General features: G+C 35.3%; 1 protein-coding gene across 3 annotated transcripts; it reads right to left on the bottom strand.

The window, feature by feature from the left end:
* Positions 1-8,897: 8,897 nt before the first annotated feature.
* LOC149065774 (uncharacterized) lies at positions 8,898-24,449 on the bottom strand. 3 transcript variants are annotated; one of them, XR_016195621.1, is made up of 3 exons: positions 23,266-24,379; positions 10,810-10,927; positions 8,898-10,192 (listed from the first exon to the last, which is right to left on the bottom strand). XR_016195621.1 is itself a non-coding variant. In XM_089253785.1 (2 exons), the coding sequence occupies exons 1-2, from the start codon at positions 24,241-24,243 to the stop codon at positions 9,908-9,910; spliced, it is 1,263 nt and encodes a 420-aa protein (XP_089109911.1). In that variant the 5' UTR covers positions 24,244-24,449; the 3' UTR covers positions 8,898-9,907. The 3 variants fall into 3 exon arrangements, 1 of the variants encoding a protein (XP_089109911.1); XR_016195620.1 differs by lacking the exon at positions 10,810-10,927 and having other exon boundaries at positions 22,873-24,359; XM_089253785.1 differs by lacking the exon at positions 10,810-10,927 and having other exon boundaries at positions 23,266-24,449.
* Positions 24,450-25,008: the final 559 nt, after the last annotated feature.

The following is a 25,008-nucleotide window of genomic DNA, read 5'->3' as shown; positions in this document are numbered from 1 at the left end:
GATCAATTAGCAAACATAATATTTTTTTCATTACGTTGTGGGAAAAAAAAATCTTTTCAATTTTTTTGAACCTTGAAATTTTTTTCCCTTTTCAACCCTCCGCCCCCACCCGTTTTACCGGGTGTGTTGAAAATTATGACTTTTACCAGAAAAATGGCTGATATCATAAAACCCTTGAGATTTAATTTCTAAATCGCTGCAAATTTTTCATCTTTATATACTGTAGCCTCCCAGAAATCGATGTAGTTTCATTACACTACATATACTGTTCTGATTGAATAAAACAACTCTTACTTGATTTTTACTTAATATATTCTACTATCTCAGCATTAATCCCGAGATTATGTTTGAATATCAGAAATATGCAACTTTTCATAGAAAATCACACAACTCATGGTAGCGTAAGTTGGGATACAAATACAACGCGTCAACAAGCAAAAAGCCCAACGAGGTGGCTGAGAAAAAGATGCCCATAAAAATATTACTGTAAATATTACTGCATCATTGTAGAAATTACAATTGCATTATAATTTATAATATTTTGATGAGGTAATAAATATAAGGGGGGGGGAGAGAAATGTTGCAGCTTGTGTTATAAAAAATATAATAATAGTAATGTGTTCCCTCTCACTGAGGAAGTTCAGAGATGGTCCCGGTCGCCCCAGCCTAGTTACCCGCCTGCACAATAAGTTATCTTAGTGTAAACCGCACCTTTTTGATTTGTTATTAATTTGATATTTATTCTTCGGAAGTGCAGTCTTTGTGTGATGTCATTTTATACACGATAGGATAATGGAGTTCAAGGAAATCCTTGAACAAAAGTAGTTTCTAAAACAACCATATTTCCGTAATTTTTCACGATTTCCACAGTAGTTTCATATTTTGTGGTATAAATCCGTAGAAACTACGTAAATTCCATAGTAGTAGTTGGCAAGTATGCTTATAACTAGGGCTAGGGTTTCATGACTTAAAACTGGTAGAAAATGCTCTATAAAAATTTGATATGCCCCGCAAGACCGAAAATTTGCCTTTGAAGTAAGGAATCATACAAAAAATTTACTTTTTCTATTTACAGTAACACTAATTTTAGCAAAATGATATGAGAATGAGGAATATTGAGATGCAATTAATTAATATTATACAACACTGTATATAAAACAACGTTTTATGTGCAGTGCTGAAAGAAATTTGCGGATTCCAAGAATAATCCGGATAATTGGAATTTAAAATTGGGGAAGGTTTTGTACAGCCGTATTTGTACGTGACTAGCCGTGTATTGAGAGGGGGGAAAAAAAAAGTCAGATAGGTGCGTACCTCTGTAGTAGATAAACCGTTTCACAGAAACCATTGAACACATTGTAAAAAACACCCCCTACAAGTACATACTGAATTCTTCTATTCATTGACTTATCCGTAAGTCTATACAACATGTATTGAAAGTAAATGGAATTTTCTTATCAGTTGGTATGAGAGCTGAGTGTTTGTTGTTAGCAGCGAAGAGAAAAAACATTCTTTCAATATTATTATTATAGACGCATTTTACAATATATTTCAATGTGCTACAAAAAGCTGAGTTATAAATAACTTTACTCAGGTTTGGTGTGCTAGTGTTAAATCTTTTTGAGAACATGTCCCGTGTAATTAAAACAAATAAAATAAATCAGGGTTCTAAACTTTTTTCGTTTCACGGATCCTTCGTGCCAATAACGTGAAGGTGACGATATAATATCGTGAATGATATACAAAGGCCACCAGAACAGTTTAAGGCCATTGGCGGTCTTAGGGAAGTATGACCTGTGCGATTGCACAGGGCACCATATAATAAGAGGTGTCGAAACAAGTTGAAATATTTGATGTGCATCAGTAAAAAATAATTTTTTTGGTATTTTAAAAAAAAATTACCGTTCAAAATAATGTATGCATGTAAACTGAAGAGCCAAAAAAACTGGTACAGGCATGCGTATGCAAATAAAGAGATATGGAACCAATCAGAGTACGGCGCTGCGGTCGGCAACGCCTATATAACACAACAAGTGTCTGGCATAGTTGTTAGATCGGTTACTGCTGTTACAATGGCAGGTTATCGAGATTTAAGTGAGTTTGACCGTGGTGTTATAGTCGGCGCACGAGAGATGGGACGTAGCGATGAAATTTGGATTTTCACGAGTGTACCGTGAATATCGGGAATCGGTAAAAAATTAAATCTACGACATCGCTGCGGCCGGAAAAAGATCATGCAAGAACTGGACCAACGACGACTGACGAGAATCATTAAATGCAACAGACATGCAACCCTTCCGCAAATTGCTGCAGATTTCAATGCTGGGCCATCAACAAGTGTCAGCGTGCGAACCATTCAACGAAACATCATCGATATGGGCTTTCGGAGCCGAAGTCCCACTCGTGTACCCTTGATGACTGCACAACACAAAGCTTTACACCTCGCCTGGGCCCGACAACACCGACATTGGACTGTTGAGGACTGGAAACACGTTGCCTGGTCTGACGAGTCTCGGTTCCCATTGCTTCGAGCTGATGGATGTGTACGGGTATGGAGACAACCTCATGAATCCATGGACCCTACATGTCAACAGGAGACTGTTCAAGCTGGTGGAGGCTCTGTGATGGTATGGGGCCTGTGCAGTTGGCATGATATGGGACCCCTGATACGTCTAGATACGACTCTAGACAGGTGACAGGTACGTAAGCATCCTGGCTGATCACCTGCACCCATTCATGTCCATTGTGCATTCCGACGGACTTGGACAATTTCAGCAGGACAATGCGACACACCACACGTCCAGAATTGCTACAAAGTGGCTCCAGGAACACTCTTCTGACTTTAGACACTTCCGCTGGCCAGAAAAACCTCGACATGAACATTATTGAACATATCTGGGATGCCTTGCAACGTGCTGTTCAGAAGAGATCTCCACCCCCTCTTACTCCTACGGATTTATGGACAGCCCTGCAGGATTTGTGGTGTCAATTACCTCCAGCACTACTTCAGACATTAGTCGAGTCCATGCCACGTCGTGTTGCGGCACTTCTGCGTGCTCGCGGGGCCCTACACAATATTAGGCAGGTGAACCAGTTTTTTTGGCTCTTCAGTGTAAAATGGCCGAGAGATGGGAAAAAAATTAAAAGCTTAATATATGCAGTTGATTTTTTAGAAAAACCATCTATAAGCAGTACACCTATATACATATTACTGTCAAAGCCCAAATCGCTACCGATTTGAGACATGGCCGGCCACTTCGCGAATGGGCTGAGAGTTTTGGCCAAAGTCCGTCTGAATTGCAAAAATGATTCGGGCTTACACTGGCTATTTCGCAAAGTGGCTGGAGATCCCATGCCAATGCTTGATGTGATGTGCTGATGGCAGGAACAGGAAATCGTTGAGATCGATATTCACAATTGAGCTTGAACATTGATCTCGTTCATGGAAATTTTGCCCAATTCATATAGCCGCTCCGTTTTTTGATTTGATTTTCAATTTAATTTTAAATACAGTACATAGTATACTACTGTGTCTATATTGGTTTTTATTCCCATTTAACACGTCAGCAGAACTGCAAATTATTTCTCTCGTTTATTTATTTGTTGCCGGGCCACAAATTATTTCTGTCATTTACTTTTTGTTCCTCCGAAAATTATTTTCTTATCTATTTTTGGTCGGGCCACAAATTATATCTCCTATTTCTGTTTCCTTTTAGCAAACACAGTATAAAACCGAACTGAGAAAAACGAGACAATGCTTATATTCTCATTAAGAGACATGTATTGTCCTCATTTACGAACGTACTTTTGTATAAGAAAAGAAATATCTTTTCTCTCTCTTTTTCTTCAAAACTATTCACACGAATACGTACTCATTTCTATGCTCGTGTTCCCCCTTCCCCTAAATACTTTCGTCCGTATTGAAGCAACACTCCCAAAAAAACCCTGCCCCTTCTTTGGGGGGTGTTGATTGAGCACTTGAGTCCTGATAACAGGTAACTTTTGACAGTGGCAAAGATAATCCGGCATTGTATTTTTTTTCGACAATCGATACACGCCTTAGCCTGAATTCTTCGCATATTTATACTTCGTACCAAAAATGGGTAAACGATAATCCCAGCATTGTCCTGTACTAAAGATATTTCGCTTCACAGGTGGAAACGTACAATAATTTTCTTTGTTATTTTCGGTAATATGCGTGGAAGCACCAAATCCTTTCTATTAATTGAATATTAATTCAGTTGGCTCTCATACACCAAGATGTTTTGTGTGGGTGTGTTTCTTCTAGAACTTTTTCAACGAGTCACAATTTTTTTATCGATAGCTAAGGAATGTATGAATGGGCGAACAATCCGTTGCCAGGCCAGATAAGCGAGATGACTATCTCTCGTGGGCACGACCTCCCCCGGCCCGCAATCCCACACACACACACGCACACAAACAATACGTACTCACATAGTATTCTCCGAAGCTTCATCGCGACTCATAGAGGCTAGGTCAAGATATTGATTTGTGCGCCTATTTATGAACTTTGAGGCAGTTCTTAAAAAAGTCAAAGTACAGTATCATCTAAAACAGTGATGGGCAAACTACGGTCCCCTTAAAGGTGCTGTACGGCTCGTCACAAGTTTCAAAATAATAGTATAGACATTTTCCGTTTCACGCGTTTTAAAAAAATCCATTTGGGGGGGGGGGTGTTCCCCTTTTTGCATATGGAAAATATGACTGTGAGAATTGAAATTTATTTAAAAACGTGGCATATACAAAATAATAGAACACATATGCAATAAATATACAGTAAAGTTATTTAAATATACTTATTTGTTTTTTCACAGTTGTAAAGAATAAACCATTGTCTCCCATTTGCAACAAGACCTCGGGAGTCTTCAAAGTCTACAACACATTCCGCTACTTCATTTTTAAGCATAAAAATTCTAATTATGAATCAATGTTCGAACCGTAATTTTTTTTTTCTTTCTGTTGGGTGACCCTCTCCTAAAACAGTTTACCCATCACTGTACTAAATGATTCTGGGGAGCCGCTGATGAGCCATGAATTTTGGGCAAGGGTGCCGCTAGTGACAAGAAATTGAGAACCACTGTCATATAGAATGGGATATCTGGCGTGTTCCCAGGCAAGGATTTTATCAGGCCAAAACAGACTTGAGAGAGGAGGAAATGCTTTTAGCATTTTAAGAATTAAAAAAAAAAGTGGGGAACAAGTGCGGAAGTGGGGAACAAAAAAAATATATATTATCATATTGATTTTTTTTTTGTTTCTGTTTATGGATTTGAATTTCTCCATACAAATGTAAAATATATATATTTCACTTCATTATCGAAAATAATGATTTGAGTAGAAAAAACGAACCATCTGCTACATATTATGATCTTGATTTAAACTTCAGTAAAATGTATTGTAATTTATCTAGAATATAATCTCGTGAATATTGAATTCAGTTGACGTGATTTCCGGTGAAGAAACCACTTTAATGTGTAAGTGCAGTCTCTCTCTAGAAAAATGACCAGAAAGAAAACAAAAGTTTTTTTATAAACACCGCAACCGACACACAGAAGCTCCATATAAGTCTACTGAGATAGAAAAATTGAATAAAACTCAATTATGAAAAGCCAACTTGAATTCTGGATGTATCTCCCCCCCCCCATCCTGAAGCAGGGCCCTAGGCACGATTGCCTTAAGAGCATCGTGGGACCCCGGGTAAAGTGGCGTTTCTAGGGCCCTCTACGTGTTTATTTCCGAAAATTTTAACCGGATTTTATTTTCAGCCCTCATCCTGTCTTCACTCCAGGCCGTGACTGGGTGGGCTTGTGTGTTAAGACAGCACTGTCCTGCGCTCGGGTGCCTCTTTCTAAGTGAATTTATGGCATGGAAAAAAAACATGAGAATCATAAAGGACCCCACGATTCGAGTCGTGTCAGCTCCACCCTTATGGAGACCATGCTTCTAGTTTCTTTACAAATTTCATAACATTTACCAAATGAACACTAATACATATTCTGGGGTGTAAAAATGTTCATAAAAGTTCATTAGAATCATGGAAGTTATAGTACTAAAAAAAATTGTCGGATAGGCTGTGAGACCTAGAATTGGTTGCTAATTGGAGCTAAAAATTGACTGTAAAAGTTAAATGGGATACCGCTCCGTTACGAAAAATTATAGCTATTTTTTTATACATTTTTGTATTGAATTCGTATCAGATGTATCAATACAGTGATATGTAATTTAATTATTTTTAATCGAATGTTATGTGAATATCACAGTATAGTAGATTTTGATTCGATGATATTGCTGTAATTTTTATAATCAGTCTGAATGGAAATAATTTTGTGTGAAGCCAAAAAAACAGGTGGAAATAACAATTTTCACTGACGGAAAACTTATTTCCTGAATTTCATGGACCTTTTTACACTCAGTAAGGCTTATCGTCAACTTACAAAAGACCTATTCATACCTTTGGCCTTATTGTTGCGGTGGGAGGAATCCTATTAGTGAAAATCCGGCACCCTACTGTTGACAACTGGGGGAAGGCATCGTCTTACCTCAAGAGGCCCTGCCATTTTTCAAAGGATTTTGGTAAAATCGTGTGCCCGATTCAGAAGATTTTCTTTGAATATGCGTAACTGTCGAAGGGTTAATGCCAGTGAAATCGTTTTTGACAAATAAAGCACTTTCATTTCTAGCTCTTTGCTGAGCATTGTAAATATTGTTTCTCTGCATGCCCTAAAAATACAGAAAACAATTGAATGCCATTGAGTTGCATCAGAATCACCAAACGCAAAATAGGCTTATGTATCCAACTGCTTTGTTATGCAAACTGTTGTTTCACCTATATCAGTTTCCCAAACTTTTTGTTCCATCGCCCCCTTTCTTCAGAAACTTTTTTTTCTCTCATCACCCCCTGACTCAAGTGAACTCATAGGATCCTATGTTATATATACTCGCAGCTTCTATCACCCCCCCTTTTCTTGGACCATTTAATTGCCCACCGGGGGCAATATTTCCCACTTTGGAAAACAGTGACCTATACCCAAAATGTACACCATAATTTTTAATGATTACTCTGTTGAACCCTGAAACGAAAAACTAATAAACCAAATGGTCCACATACATACCCCCCTCAAATAACCTAAAAAATAATACAATTTCTGCTTTGGCAGAGTCATTAATTGCAATCTACTACATTTTCATTATTTAGCAATGCATAAGTGATTCCCTCCCAATTAAAATCAATTACATGAACTTTGTTGATAGGATTTGGTAAAAAAAGGACAAACACTAGAAAGTAGGACGTGAGAGAGCTATGTGCACTTGCTTGGACATATTCATCACACACACCTCCACTGTTACAAATGGTTGCTCGTAGCAAGGTTATCTCTGGAAATTCACTTTCTGCACAGTTTTGTGATGTTGCTTATGCTGCCATCTCATGGCCGCATGACAAATATTCCAAACGTTACAGGCTTTGTCTATGTTTCATTTGAGCAACCCTTATAATGATTCAATCAAACTAATTAATTTTTAGAACTGGGAATCAAAAGCTAATAGATTTGAATTTAACATTTTATGTAACTATATAGTATTAATAAATTGCTACTGCAGGGAGTCCCCATTGAGGGGTTAGTGCACTACCCTCTCGATGAGTATAAAAAACAAGCCTGCCGTTCACAATCGGCAATAAATTGTAGGTCCCGGTCTAATTAGCCCTCGTGTATAGAAAATGACCGTGGTGCGACCAAAATGATTGAATATAGTATTAATTGATGATACAAATATGTATTTTATTCATTTCTCACACACCTATTCACCAGATGTAAACAAATTTAGAAATCAAGGCCATCCGCTCGAAGCAATTGAATATAATATGCTGAACATATTTGTCAAACCCCGGAATTTCTTCTCTTGGGTCTTGTCATTTTTTTTGTATAGAAAATCAATATAGGTTAGTCAATGATTTCAAAATTACTTTCCATCATACTGTTACTTGTTTTCCTAGAAACTCTTCCCGAATGTTACTTGGGAGTAGAGGAATTGATGCTTCCCAAATACGAAAACTGCTGCCCACAGTGGAGACCATAAATTTCAAGCTTGTGTTCTAGAACTCCCATGAAGCCAAAAAATATTTAAATATAGTCACACATAAATTGTAAATTTGATCGGTTCCGTCAAACAAATCAAGTTCACAAAATTTTAACTGGGATTGACGATTAATTAACCTGATAGATCGGATCAGTCCTAATTTTATGATTTGACGTATTCAGAGTTGCCAACTGCTATGGATTGTCAGTAGTTTGTACGTATGAATGCAATAAACTACAAGAGCACTCAATACTATAGAAATCAGTTTACAAAAAATTGGGTATTCGAGTTTCGTGCGGTGTTTTACTTATTCTTTAATTGCATCTATCTTTACTATAACGTTGAATTTCTATATGCATGCAAGAGAGGTTGTGAAGACTAACTCAGAGCCGAACTGTTTTGTCTGTGCGCGGAAGCCAATCTGTAAAGCCGCTCTACTCGATGCCCAAAAACCTGTTTTCCATCAAAACCACCCCACTGGTTTCGAATTTTTGTCTATTAATTCACGCAGTCTCATTTTCATACCAAATTCCACATGTTGGAATAAAGATTTTTCATTTTCTTGTGACTGTAATTGATTTTGATCGAGCGGAAATTTTGTCATTTATGAACCTGTACTGTCTTGACAAACTTACTTTCCATTTTTACAATCAATAAATATTTCGACTACTTCGAAATATATTTCAGCCTACACAATGGGCAAGCGAATTGTACAAAACTATAAATCAGAAACTGCATTGCACTTATACAGTCAAAATATTTGCTGGTTTTAATAAAAAAATAACTTTTGGATTCAAAAATTGTTTCTGAAAGTTTTTATTTTGGCAAAGAAAAATGAGAATAATCTTTAAAATGAATGAAAATATGAAAAACAAAAATCTTTTTCCTGAATAAGATAAAATTCGTTGACTTGATTAACACTGTGAAATCTGCTTTCTTCCTCAAATCACTGGTACTTACAATATGCAAACAAAAAAAGCTTAAAACATTCACTCTATGAACAAATGTACAAAAGTCTTGCTTAAATGACCAGTTTCAAAAACAAGTAACAAGCACAACAAATATTGTACCATGTGGAAATTATGGTAATAGTGATATGAAATGTGTTTGTAGAACACATCAGTAAAGTTTTCTAAAAGTATAACTTCAGTCACAGGTAATTACCAAATACTGTGTAAATAACAAGGAATCTTTTATTTGAAAAACAATTTATATCAAAATACAATGAGTTAGACGTTTTAACAAGATTATTAACTTGAAAGTAAACTATTTTTAGTCATATTTTAATTTTAGGTGTATTCATGAATATCCAGTGTATTAATTCACACACAATTGATAAAATTTAAACCGCCTTCAAACAGAATGTTTTAGAGGTGAATCAAAAGAAATCTTTAGTAGTATTGCTTGATCAGCATGACAAAATAAAGTGAAAGAAATGGTTAACCTCTATTTCTCCCAATAAATACCAACATTGTTTTGATATTTTGTGCATAATTTAGTATTGTTACATATTTCACAATATTAAACCTCTTTCTGTGAATCTTTTAGTTAAACATGTTGCATGCATCTTTAACAAATGCATACACAATTGAACCAGCAAGTTTATTCAAATGAAGAAGCAATCCAATGATATTATGACTTGAATTATGATTGAATTTTTCTGTTTTAACTAAATTAATAATATAACCAAATTTAGTTCTTTCAAATTTTCAACTTGAATGTTCTATTGCATCTATAACATCCACTGGCATGTTCCTGTTTTGTTTTTGTCCCACAAAAGTAAAAATGTCCAAACAAACAAATTCAGATGTTATATATTGTGGGAATCCAAGATGTAAATATTTTCATTACTGAAAACATGTGCAGATATTCTTTTTGGTGTTTCGTGAAGTACAGACAAACTAAAATATTTTCCTGACACTGGTGGGAGACAGCAAATTGGTTCTCCAGTCGACAATGACCAGAACCGAATCCTGCTATCATGACCAGAAGCACATAAAATATCTGCTTTTTCACTGAAAGATACAGGCATTCTCCTTCCATAATTGACATGACCACGGAAATTGTGAATTGCTTTGTTCTTTCTTACATCATACTGAAAAAGAAAGACAATGTTATAAAAAAATTGGTTGTTTTACATCTTAAAAAAGTAAATATATAATTCTTATTTGGAAATTTTATAAAAGCTATCAAATATATCTTTTTCTAACTAGTCTGCCTTGATGAAAAACTCAATGAAAGATCACTATTCTGCCTTTGCAGCTCATTCTTGTTGGAGGTCATGTGAATCACCCAATTTAAGCGAAAAAGAAATTATTACAATGCATTATAAGGAAAAAAATCAATGTTTAAAAAAGAGAAAAGAAAATTTCAAAGTTTTTCTACAGCCAACATGATCTCATCATGCTTATTCAAACTATGTCATGTGAATGCAGCACAGATGAGATGTGTCAAACAAAGTCAGAATGCTAACATAATTCATATCTGTTGCAATTAACAAATTTAATCATTATATAGGCATGCATGACTCGAGATTATAAGGATGGAAAGAATGAAAACAATTACACGCAGCAATTAAAATCTAAAAAAATGTTGAAATGCTGTCTCTAGGAATTTACATACAAGCAATCAACAATATATTCTAGTTATATTCATTTTGTTGCACCACTGTCATTTTATGCACTCAGATGGGCTAATTAGACCGGGACCTACAGTTTCAAGCTGATTCCGAACGGCTAGACAAAGACATCCGTGCCCAAATCGGGATTCGAACCCAGACCCGTTGAACTGGAGGTTAGCACAATAATCACTCAGCTGTCAGGCGACGATTCTAGTTATGAATGAAAATATTAATTAGTAGAGAGAATTAACATTTAAAAAACTCAGCAAAAGCAGCCGAGAAAATAAGAGTTTAACAAAAACTTGATGAATTGGAAATTAGTAGCTTTTGCATGCGAAGGAAAGAAAACTGACAAGACAAAATGAAGCATGAAAATAGTATTCTTACAGTATTTGGTTTTAAAGATACATATTTTCAAGTACAATACCAAAAATATAAAAAGAAAATCTATTCTCATTTGCTGACACCAATGTTAAAGGAATTAAACATAATGACCACAGGCCTGAGTAATGCAATTCAAGGGACACAAGAAAATCATTTGTGATTAATGGTTTTATTAATATTTCACAAAAAATACAGAGGTCTCTCCCTACCTTGGTTTTACATACAAACCAGGTTTGGTAAAAAACCAAAAAACTGGATTTTTGGTTTTAAATAGTATTAACATTAAAAACAATAAAATTTCTGAAAAATCATTAGAACTTATAATTAAAATAAAATGTTCATTAATGTAATTAACACCATTCCCATATTAATTAAATATTTCTTACATTTTAACAAAAACCAACTTTTGCGATTTAATTATTTTTTGATTAACTCAATGGATTACTTTGTGTTTGAAAAAAATTCTTTTAATGTTATTAATCATATAACATAAAGATGTTTTTCTTCAGTTATATATACTTCCAGTATGCTTAATTAGCAAGCTATTTTGCAAAAACTATAATAAAAATTAGGTGAATATAATGTATTTAATGAAGTATAAATAATGCAGACTAATTAGCGATGATTTACAATATACAAGGTGATTATAACTAAGGTTCAGATTTAAAAAAAGAACAGTTGTCAGAATGACTTGAAAATTGACATAAATATTCCGGAAAAAATGAAATTTTATTTGGTAAAGGGGAAGAAATACAAAAATACTTAAAAATATGAAATTAATGACAACACGTGGGAAATTTGCTCGCAGAATGGAAACGATAGCCAATCATGGCAAAATGATAACTTAATTATAGCATTTCACAATTCATGGAAACATCACAAAAAAGAACGAAGTAATTGAACAAATAACTACAACTTACTCAAAAAATGTTAAATATGTTGTCCACCATGTTTTGGCTATGAGGTGAAAGCATAAAAATTCTTGTTCAACAACAGATCAGAGTATGCCAAGGTCATGATGTGGATGCACTTGCAATTCACCTTTATTAAACCAAACGCGCCCAATGTTAATATTCCTGAGGAACTTCTAACATATAGGGGATGTGCTGGAGATTGGAATTCACCAAAGTTTGCAATCTGACCAATGTTCATAATATATTGAGGTACCCCCACAGCCAGAAGTTGCATCCTGTTATTGTCAAAATGGGTCTTCAGCAGCTGCTTTGCTGGTATTGCAATGTGCATCTTGATAGAAGTTCTATCCACACTCATGCTGTGGAAGTGCCAAAATGATGTGATCGCACAAAATAGATTGTACTGCTGGCCAAGTACAGCATCATCTACTTGCACATTTTGCACTTTTTATCTTTTGCGAAAGAAACTTCCATTGCTTCAGGAGTATCCATGCGAATTTTCAAGTCATTCTAACCAGTACTTATCGTATAGTTTTGGAATCAAAACTTTAATTATAATCACCCTGTATATAGCTGATTATTTTTCATCAATCTGTTTCTACTATACAGTAGAACCTTGATTAACTGGGCCTAACCATGAAAGTATAAAAAAAACAACTATTAAATATTAAGACTGGGAGATATACAGTATATGTGCTACTTCTTATGGGAAAGAAAATGACTGTGTTAGGTTATGTTACTACTAGTTCACTGGTCTTTGTCCTTTAGGGACAGTTGGTGTCCTTTATTGGATTATAGGACCACCTGCCCCTAGCATGATGGTGTCACTACTGTTGCTGCTTCTTTGTGAAGGGAAAAAGAAACCCTGTGAGATAATACACCACTACATTTAGATGTGTGATGCAATCCTTATTCATGAATTTGCTAAAGATATAGAGCATCAGAATGTAGCCAAAGGTTAGAAAATGTAGTAAGAATGAGAAATTTTGGCTTCTGTATATAACTTTAAATAACTAAGATACTTCATATGAAAAAAAAATATATATATATATATATAGTATATATATATTTTTTTTCAATCCACTTTTATGAGACTTTTTAGAAAAAACCCACTTATATCATCTTATGCCATTCAAAGATATACCATCAGAATGTACCCCCAAGAATATAAAATGTGGTAGAAATGAAAAATTTTGGCTAATAATGAACCAAAATGATATTTAGGCCACTTTTATTTTTTTATTTTTTTGAAAAAAAACCACTTGCTTAAAACCAAACAACTCTGATACAAACTCAGTATTTTTTCCCCAAGACACATTGCTTATTCATTCTTCAACAGCCTCCACAAAATTTCCCAACAACTTTTTTATATATGTAATGTAATTTAAAACTGAAAATACAGTGGAACAGTGTTTATATGACTCTGAATATAAACAACTTTCACATTATATGACGTTTGGCTTTGGTCTTAATTCACTCTTGTATGTTTTAATGCTAAAATATTTCATCTATACATCATGCACAACCTCAATCACATGACGTTTGCAAATGTTCTCAAACTCCAAATCTCAGAAGAATATCACACACATTTCTGTTAAATTATTTTTTTTCTAGATAGCATAAACACCTCACTGAAATAATCTTTTGTGAACGTTGTGGAAGCAAAAAGCCATAATTTTTAACATTAATTATAAGCATAATTTTTAGCCATAACATTCAGCAAGCTGATAATTAAAGTGGTTACTATGGTGATTCATTTTTTATTTTATCTTTTTGAAAATGATGGCAATGCAATGAGTTCTGAAGGAAACATATTTTTCGGATTTTATGTTGAGGTGAACTCTGAAAGAAAAGTCATCTGGTCTCCACTGGAACTTGATCCCAGGCCTTCTTGCATTCTGGGCAAGCATGCTACTATCTACACCACCGGAGAGACAACCCTGCCTTCCTTATTTCATGCACTGTGGCGTGAGGCAAGGTGTAGATGGTAGCATGCTTGCCCAGAATGCAAGAGGGCCTGGGTTTGAGTCCCGGCGGAGACCAGATGACTTTTCTTTCAGAGTTCACCTCAGCTTAAAATCCAGAAAATATCTGTTTCCTTGATATATCGGGCTGAGAAAAAAACTACATATTTCTAAAATGATTCAAATTTTTTTGAAAGGCAATTATATTAGATGTTGCATTTGAGTTCAGACATGTCAACGTTTGGAACCAAGAAATCCGGAGATTATCCTAAGAGAGGAGGTGAAAATATTTCAGCAGTTCCTACACTTTACAAGAAGTTAGGAAGGAAAACAAAGGTACAGTAGAACCTCGATTATCCATTCACGTAGGCTTGGCAAGTTTTTGTCACAGGCAAAAATTAAAATAATTCAAAATTTGAAAGTTTATTTTCATGAAGCAAATCTGATTGATCAAATTTCTAAGAATCTTAACTGACTTCAAAAAAGTAAAATATTAAAAAATATTTTTTTTTACCTCTGGAATCAGCTGTTTTCCTTTCAATTAGACAGGGGGTTAGAGATGAGTGAATAAAAACCTCATTTTTGCCAAACAAGTTCTTAATAAAGTACGTCTTTTCTAAATGAAACCCAACAACACTAATTGATGACATACAAAGTACGAAAGCATGGATAACCAAGCGGAGATCGAGATGTAGTTCGGAAAGAAAATTTTCGGAAAGAAAATTTTCTTTCCGAACTACATCTCAATCTCACCAAAGACAGTTTGTTAAATTACATTGTAGGGCAATAAAACTTAGAACCAACTTCTTACGTTTACAGTCAAGGGGAAAATGAAGGTGCTCAAGAAAATTTTCTCCTTGATTAAACGTAAGTTGGTTCAGAGTTTGATTGTCCTACAATGCAATTTAACAAACACATCCAAGATCACGAAAGCACTACATAACTACAAACTCGCTATTTTAAGAGCTCTCATACAAGACTGTCACACTAAAACCTTCGACATTGAGCATGAACTTTTTGATCTCCAATTAACTCTCTTCAACACAGTTGATGACTGGAATACTATTGACAATAGGTCGTGGATAATAACTTTTCCATGCAATTCGATTTCCTTTTCACGTCAGATATGTTGATGATTGCTTTGTCCTTCTTGACCGTAACGTTAACATTGACCATATTCACAAAGAAGCAGCAACAGTAGTGACACCATCATGCTAGGGGCACACACACAGGTGGTGTTATAATCCAATAAAGACACCAGCTGTCCCTAAAGGTCAAAGACCAGTGTACTATTAGCTACATTTACCTCAGACATTTTCTTTCCCATAAGTAGCACAACTCATACTGTATATCCCCCAGTCTTAATATATTCAATAATTTTTTCTATACTTTCACCATTAAGCCCAGTTAATCAAGGTTCTACTGTATAGTAGTAACAGATTTACGAAAAATAATCAGCTATACAAAGGGTGATTATAATTTAAAGTTTTGATTCCAAAACTATACAATGCGAACTGCTGGTCAGAATGACTTGAAAATTTTGCATGGATACTCCTGAAGCAATGAACATTCCTTTGGCAAAAGAAAAGAAAAAAGTGCAAAATGTGCAAGTAGATGATGCTGTACTTGGCCAGCAGGATAATACCATTTTGTGTAACCACATCATTTCGGCACTTCAACAACATCAGTGTGTGGATAGTACAACTTTTATGAAGATGTACATTGCAATACCAACAAAGCAGCTGCTGAAGAACCATTTTGGCAATAACAGCATATGACACCTGGCCATCAGTTCACATGACTTTAACCCTTCCAACTTCTGGCTGTGGGAGGGAGGGTACCTCAAAATGTTATGAACAGTGGTCGAATTGCACTCTGGTGAATTGCAAGCACATCCACATCATCATGACCATGGCATACTCTGATCTGTTGCAGAACAAGCATTTTTGTGCTTTCAGCCCATAGCGAAAACACAGTGGACAACATATTTAACATTTTTTTTTTCTCTTTAAATGTGATCACCACGTATCCCCAAGAGATCTTTACGATCTGTCCAGGGAATTTGTTAGTGTGTTAGTAGACATCCATGCCCGAACTGGGATTCGAACCCAGACCTGCACAGTCAGAAGCTAGGTCCCTAACCACTGGACTGCCAGGCGACGCAAGTCATTTCTTAAGCAAGTTGTAGTTTTATTTGTTCAATTACTTCATTTTTGTAATGTTCCCATGAATTATGAAATCATGCATGCTAACTAAGTTATCATTTTGCTCTCACTGGCTATCATTTCCATTCTGCAAGCAAATTTGCCACGTGTTAAATGAGTACAGTGTCATTAATTTTATATTTTAAAATATTTCCCCCCCCCTTTTATTTAAAATTCCATTGCTTCAGGAATATTCATCTAAATTTTGAAGTCATTCTGACGATGGTTCTTTTTTTAAAGTGTTTTGAAATCAGAACTTTAGTTATAATCACCCCGTATGTCGTAAATCATCGCTAATCAATCTGCATTATTTATGCTTCATTAAATACATTATATTCACCTAAGTTTTATAGCATTTTTTGCAAAATAGCTTCCTAATTAAGCATACTGAAAGTAACTGGAGAAAAAACTTTTATATATTATAAGGTTAATAATAACATTAAAAATTTCCAAACAAAAAGTAATTCATAGAGTTAAGCAATAAAATAACTAAATTGCAAGTGGATTTTTGTTAAAATGTAAGAAATATTTGTAGATTAATTAATATTGGAATAGTGTTAATTACATTAATGAACATTTTATTTTAATTAATTATTAGAAGTTTGAATGATTTTTCAGAAATTTTATTGTTTTTAATGTTAATGTTACTTAAACCAAAAAAAACCCGGTTTTTGTTTTTTTACCAACCCTGGTTTAAACCGTCAAAAACCTGCCAACCCTGCTTTGTAGAGGAATTATCATCCCCAAAGCAGAATGTTTATCACTGTTCTGCGCCGAGCCCTCAGCTGACTGGAGATGTTCTGTGGTAAAAATCCCCACACACACACATGTAATAGTGGTTTTTTTCTTCTTCTTAAACTTCTTCCAAATTGTTCTGCAGTAGCGCTGATTGTTCTGCGACGTACGTCACAGATTTTGGCACATTCTGCTTTGGGGATTATCATTATATCAAGAGGCAACATTATCGTCATGCATCATCAAATTTATGCTGCCGGTAGTTTTCTAAATCGACATTCTTAGTATCACCAAGAAATACGCTTTTGAGTATTTTTGATGCGAAATATTTTAATTAATTAGCTAATAAAAGAAATGCTCAGATGCATTGGCCCTGTAAAGGGGTTTATTGCAATGCACATTGGTGAATCACATGAGAAGTAACAATACCAGACACTTTCTGTGATTAGGCAATGCCCAATAGCGATATTATTAAACGTTCTTGGAAGAACTGAAATATGTGAGATGAGTTAAAAATATACTAAAGGATATTTCAAGCAACAAATAATAACACAGTGGCAGTTTCCATATCCTCCTAAAAAATATTTTTATAGAGGGTTTATCATAGTAAATGATATCGTTGTATCAAGAGAAGTTTAATATTACAGGATATAGGTAATTCCAAACAGGATTTGAAAAAATACCATCATAGAGGGATCTATCGTAATATCGAGTATTATTGTAGCGAAGTTTCATACTGTATATGTATGTTTTTTGGGCATTGGAAATAAATTGAGCCTAAGATTTTTTGTGACACTGAATACTGTTATTTTAACATGCCCCCTGAAATGTGTTTTTCCTGTCATACAATCTCTATTCAGCGGTCACCTCTGCAGACGGCCGTCTTAGAGGAGTTTCACTGTATTATATACCAGCTCAGAGATGTCATTGACGCGTTATGAGGGGCCGTGTACAGAAGTTTCAAATTTCGGATTTTTATTACCCTGCAGATTTTTTCCCTTCTGCTTATATACGGGAAATTACGGTACTTTTGCGGCTATCGGCCGGCATTCAAATAAAGCGTCTTCGTCTTGTTCCTACAATATTGCGAATGCATGTTTTTTTTTAAATCGTAAAGGATTGGAACGCTCGTTCAAATTGTAAAACCTTCCCGATATCGTGGAAAAAAAAACCGAATCTGTAAAAACTCGACCTTGAATATCCAGTTTTGTCATCTAGCTGCTATGCGATAGTCACCGTTTTGCATCGCGAAAATCACAGGTGTGTACGCAGAATCGGCTTTTGGAGGGGCACCAGAATCAAATTCTTCACAGATAGTATAAAATAAATTTTATTCCAATATTTTAATTCTCTACAAAAATATTTTTAATTTTAGATCTCGAGGGGGGGGGGAAGGAAGAGGCTCCTCATAACCTCCCCCAATTTTTCTTTTGGTGAAAATCCGTGTTTGGAACTTGCGATTGCGCAATGGTAATTGGCTAAAAATGTGATTTTCTGAAGATTTCAAATTTTGAGTTGGGGTTATTCCTTTGAAAAAAACTTCAGGTTGCCACGGCGATCACACAGACCTACAATACAAATATGCATACATTGAACTTCAAATACACGCATTAACAGTTTGGAGAATAGATGCAGGGCCGCAACTGGGAGGGGCATGTGGGCCTAGTGTCCTGTGCTCTGGATTATAGAGGGCACCAAATTCACCTTTTATAACTGCTTCTTCTACATTACATGGGTGTGCCAAAATGTGTACTTGCCCCGTTTGTGAAAGTATCTAGTTGCGGCGCTAGATAGATGGCACCACCTACTGAACACAAAACACTCCGAATGCTGGGCACACTCACACATAAGCACACTGTTAAGTTTCTCCAACACAAATCTGACATAGCTTCCATATTCAGGTGTAAAAATACGTGACAGTTAAATGGCGACAGGTCAGAATGGTGGGCCATCAGGGAAGGAAAATAAAATCATTTTACCAGGAAAACTAAAGTATGAATAGGGAATCAGAAGATAAGTGTCTAAGAGAGAATCTAATTAGCTTTAAATTTGATCAGAAGATATTGAAAATGCTAAGATATTTTTAACAAAATGTAAAATCAATCAGAAGGGAATTTATACATTGATTAATAGTAAATATATAAATGTGTGCCTTCAACTGTTAATTAAAGTGGATCCTGCTTATAACGTTTTTCAAAAACAGTCATAAAAACATTATAAATAGGAAAACACTTTAAACGGGAAATCTCAATGAGAATTACTTATTGTTAGGACCACGAAAATAAATTCATACATTCTAAATGGGAGAAACATTATAAGCGGGATCAACTGCATATCTGTTTTAGATTACATGCACGGAATTCCATACATTAAATTCTCAGTGCTAATAAGCTTCTTTTTGCAAGTTTTTCCTACTAGTAGACAATGAAAGTAAATGAACCTTTGGATAGAACATGTTTTTAGAAATGTACTTGATTCACAGATACCTTCTTCTCTTACCCGGAACATGACCCACCGCTCAGTCTCAACAAAGCAATATAAGCAGGTAATCAAAAACCTGGGGCATACTGGAAGAAAATTCATAGAGATACCAGTGAATTATGGGGGAGGGGGCATAATTTTTTTCAAGAGGGACCCACTTTCACTCAAAAGGACCTAGATTTTTCAAATAACCTGGCTCCCAGGACCCAGGTAAATTAGAGTCCAGTGGCATGTCTGCCAGCTGATTACAATTTGTTTGCATGGAAGAATAGAATGCTATCCTAACGTATAAAAAATTCAGACCCTCCTGCTTTGCTAGAAAGTTGGTTCTGCTGAAAATCATTTGTTAGCTCACAAATCCCACTTAGTTATAGTCTTTAGCAAAATGACAAAACCTTTTTTATAACCTATATAGAAATTAATATAGTAAACATCGTATATGAGCCCATTTATATAAAATCATCATCACTTTGAAAGGATAAGCACAGGATGATTTTCCCAGAAATCAATGTTAAAAGTACATATTTCACTGTGGAAATATATAAATTTGGAGTTTTAAGCCACATTAGTAATTTTAAAAACTGAATATATTTAGAGATAAGAAGCATAGAAAATTATTTATAAAATTATATGCTGGACCTACTTATGAGTTAGATAGCCATGCAATAACATTGATCAACTTTTTCTTTATATTTTACCAAGTATGAAAAAAAATGTTTTTATTACTTTTACATATTTAACTAGCGATTCATATAGTTTAAGATTAAAAAAAATTCATAAGTAGCCCACAGATTTCATTGAAAAAATTTTACATTTTCAATTGAAGCATTTTTTGACTCAAAAACAAAGATGGATAGGAGACAGAGATCAATCCTACCCTTGAATTTAAAAACGCTTTTGCAATATCTATTGCAAAGAAAAGAAATCTGTTCATTTCTACATTTCATACATCAGATTTTTCCCTCCTCAAATTAATGAAATGAGCGTCTGAAGAAGTTACCATGTCTGTTACCTTTGACACGGTTTTTGTATTTCCCTCAAGCCTTTTGCTTAAGAAGGAACATATGTTACATAAAAACCTATGTGATAAAACAACTGTGTGATGTAACAATACCAGGGTTTAAGCTGGATAAAAAATTCCTTTCGCTAAAAAGTGAAAATGGGGGGGGGGGGGAAGCTTTAGCAAAATGCTACAATGCTAATGTAATGATTGATGGTTGGATGTCTACTCCTTGTGTACCTCCTGTACGCATTTTTGCGAAAGTGGCTACTACTTTTTTCGCATTCTATGATTTTCTTTTGCATTTTGCGAAAAATGCGACCGTAGCTTAAACCCTGAACAATACCCTGTACAACGATAATCACCTATACAACAATATTACTCTCTGGTTCTGGTGCACTTTCCATAGTGTTAAACCATCTATAACAGTAAGTTTAACCAGTCCCTTTACTATCATTATACAGGAGTTTCATTATATTTTATAGGCCTACCACCCAAGTACAATTTCTTTGCATAAGAAAAGAATGTTATTCTAACATATACAGTTGATCCCACTTATAAAGTTCCCACTTGAAAAATTTTCCCGCTTAATACAACTTATTTTCATGGTCCCACGACTCCAACAAATTCTCATTAACATTTCTAGTCTATAGCGTTTTTCCGCTTACGGTTTTTTTTTCACAATGGTTTTTTGAAAAACGCTATAAGTGGTTATTCACTGTATAAAGTACAGGCCCACCTACACAAACTCACCTGCTAAAAATCATTTGTTAGCCTGCAACCTTCCCCTCCCCCCCACTTATATAGTCTTTGGCAAAAATTTTTTTTAAAGAAATTAATAAGTAAATTACTGGCTGAATACAAGGATTTTTTTGCATGGTAGAAGAGTGTTATCATAAAAAATTCAAAGTACAAAAAAAGAAACATTTTGGAGAAATTAAGATTTAACATTTTAAAAGTAGCTCGATCTCACTAATACTAATTTGATATTAAAATTTAACTAGCACACATTATATTATAATATTAATTACTAAGTATACATCTTATTAGAATTACACTGTTTACCCACAAAAACACAGGCAGGTTGGGTTTTTCTAAAAAAACCCAGGTTTTTGCGAACCCTTCCACCACACACCAATTTTTTTATTGTTTCTTTCGACTTCAAAAATTGAATGACGATATTCTGAGCCCTAAAGTCAGTAATTATGCTTATTAGCCCTGTTTGACTCATGGAATGTTACGTCATCAGAAAAAATAATCCTCTAGACCAGCCGTTCTCAACCGGGGCTCCGCGGCGACTCAAGGTAAATAAATAAGTAAATTTGATAGATAAATGAAAAAAAGAGGCCTACAGGGTTCCGCCATAAAAATTTTATACAAAAAGGGCTTCTCGAGTCAAACAGGGTTCCGATATAAAAATTATGAACTGTAAAGGGCTCCGCGAGGCAAAAAAAGTTGAGAACCGCTGTTCTAGACTGAAAATCATGCTCACCATTGATGAGAGCTAACATCTCTGCAGAACAATTTGTGCCTTCTCTTCTGGCAACACCATTTTTATTATTTGCTTGCTCTTTACAATGGCAATGAATGAATGAACGCCAGGGGCTCTGTCACCGGACTTATCCCGTTGCCGAGATCTCTTCCAGCCCAGCTTCGTGGCAGAGTCTGGAACAAAGTGCTCTTTACAATGGCAGCATATTAATGATGCTATCAAAAAAGCTGCCCAAATCTCAGAGTTGTGTTCATATGTTAGATTTTGGAACCATGGGGAGAGATACGGGGGGGGGGGGGAGTGCCCAGAGTCAAAGGTGGAGTGACCGAAAGACTGATCTAATGTATATATGTGTACATGTATTGACATCATCATCGTGCCCATCCCCCCAGCAATAATGACTGTGCCCCCTTAGACTTCCAAGTCTATCTTCGCCTATGTTTGGAACTGAGGTTTTGTACACTTTTTGATTTCTTAATTGATTTCGGATTTAACCTTTTTACGATCATGGACATATTGCATCCAAACTCCAGTGAAATAAATTCAAGCCAGTTCTCTTTGTGTCTCTCTTTATCACTGCAAAGCTTTATAACAACCCTACCAACTGAAGTTTCTTTTCTTTCCCGCCTTCCTTTCCATACTCCTGTTAGACTTTTATTTCACACATATAATGTACAGGGTTTAAGCTAGATAAAAAAATTCCTTTTGCAAAAAAGCGAAAATGGGGAGAAAAGCTTTAGCAAAATGCTAAAATGCTAATATAATGATTGATGATTGGATGTCTACTCGTTTTGTACCTCCTGTACGCATTTTTGCAAAAGTGGCTACCACTTCTTTCGCATTTTAAGATTTTCTTTCGCATTTTGCAAAAAATGTGACCATAGCTTAAACCCTGATAACGTATCTCTTTACTATATGCATGTAAGAGCAAAAGAGAACATGTAGGGTGAGGGTGAAAAAAATGACTAAAAAAACTCTTACCTTATCTATTATACTTTTTCTTTTTATATACTTTTTCCTTTCTCACTTTCTTTTTCTAAGGTGCAGTTAGGTTAGGACAAGGTTACCAGATTTATCGCCGATTTGTCAGAGATAATCCAGATTTGTTAACACGCTTGTACGCGAAGTGGTTGTGTTAAGACAGTTTTTCAATTTGCTAGTTGTTTTTTAGAGCAGTGGCTAGTCTTTTTAATAGAATGCACCCCAGTGGTTTGAATTCTGGTATCCTTATTTTACATATGTTTGCACCTTTTTGAATAATCGGTGTATATTGGAACATTATCTTTGCTACCATATATTTTAATACTTTGCAGTCAAGAAGATAAAAGAAATTTTTTACCAATATGTAGCGGCTCTTTTAGTCAGAATACTCACCAAAAGAAGATTCTCGTCAAAAGTGTTCACTATGATTTTATGCTCATCATTTAAAATATGCACTTTAGAAATCACGCTAGCAAATTCGTCTATTTTACGGACACCGGTTGACCTCATGTCTATCAAAGATAATAAGCCATTATCATGACCACAGTAAACTGTATCACCCCTTTTGGTAAACTCTAAACAATGTGAATCCGTGTAAAATGCTGGAATTAATGAAAAATCTCCATCCAGGCTCCTACACAACACTCCTCTTTCGGTGCCAACCATGAATATATTTTTGTTCATATTATAAGAACAACATCTCAGAGCACCTTGGAGATGATATTTAGCAGCGAAATTGAAACTGTGCTCATTTTCCGCACCACTTTCAACAGGACAACGAATGATTTCAAAGACATTGTCTCGTCGGACAGTTGAGTTGGCAACATACATGAGGAAAACATTACTGGTGTTAAGCTCGACATATTGTATGTCCACAACCAGATGATGAGCGAGGTGACCTATTCTGGTAACGTTGCTCACATCAACTCTAATTCCCCGATTATCCTCGGTATCATCACGTACACACACTTTGAAGAACTCTGGTAGACGAGCTGTCAGCTTGCTCCAGGCACCAACATAGGAACCGTTACCAAGAGCTCTAACTCCGTGTAAATGTCTCATCTCGGACCCGTTTTCGTCGAGTACTTTTCGAGAATATGATGTCTGTAATCGTTGAAGCACGTGGCGCATCATTTCATTTTTCCATTGTCTCGGTCCAATTGATCGTCCATCTTGGCGAACTGTTAGAGCATCAGAGAGCGTAAACCTCTTTTTGACACCTTTTGATTTTAGTTTCGGTTGTAGATTTTCGAAAGGATTCGTCGCCCCATTCAGTCTATTTTCGCCCTGGTTAGGAAATCGGGGATCAACTTGAATACGGAAATACCGATTTTTTTCTCTATCGAACACAAATCCTGGAATACCATCCATGTTTTAGAATTGATAATACAAATAAGTTGAGTTTCGTGTATTTCAGTGTTTTATCGAGACTTGACAGACGCGTCCCATTTATGCCATTAAACAACAGCACGCGGTGGCGGTAACAAAATTGCAAACTGATTACTATAGTGTGGACGAGACTTTTAACAGAAACTTCCCGTCTACAAAAACTATCTGCCCCAAAACAACGATCGCGACGTCAGCAGTCTCCGCCTTGGCGGTGCTGAGAACGGTGTCCCCCTCAACATCTCCGTCGGCAGATCACGTGACAAGGTGAAAACAAGCACGATCCCCATAGAGATCAATGTTAAAATTGCCTATTTTAGCATAGAAATGCGGAAATTTAGTGAGTTTTCCGCCACATCAACAATTTTAAAAATTGAATTGAATTTTTGATTTTCGAAATATTGAGTTCACTTAGAAATACGAAGCCCAGAAAATTAAATATAAAATAATTAGCCAGACCCACTTTTGAGGTGGATATCCATGCAATAACATTAATTTCAGCTTTTTATTTATATCTTCTCAAGCACGAAAATGAGAATTATTGTCTCTGTATTGTCTTATATTATCCAATTGCATATCAATCCATATAGTTTAGGTAGGATGTCTTGAAATTAATTATGGGCCCATATAAATTACATTGAAGAAATTCCGCAGCTTTAATCAAGCATTTTTGAAGCAAAAACAGGCAGATCAATAACTTGAATTTATAAAAAAAATAAATAATTATATTCTGGAATTATCTGGAAAGAT

Source organism: Pholcus phalangioides, unplaced genomic scaffold (assembly GCF_987345545.1).
Source record: "Pholcus phalangioides strain wild (caught in Gottingen) unplaced genomic scaffold, Ppha-v1.0 ptg000039l_1, whole genome shotgun sequence".
Lineage (NCBI taxonomy): Eukaryota > Metazoa > Arthropoda > Arachnida > Araneae > Pholcidae > Pholcus > Pholcus phalangioides.
This window is presented reverse-complemented; position numbering and strand designations above follow the sequence as displayed.

What these genes read in the sequence shown, in the direction of transcription:
- LOC149065774 (XM_089253785.1), bottom strand. Translation starts at nt 24,243, where the DNA reads ATGGATGGTATTCCAGGATTTGTGTTCGATAGAGAAAAAAATCGGTAT. An exon ending in TTGACGAGAATCTTCTTTTG is followed by an intron (nt 10,193 to 23,265) that starts GTGAGTATTCTG and finishes TTTCTTTTTCAG; the next exon opens with TATGATGTAAGAAAGAACAA.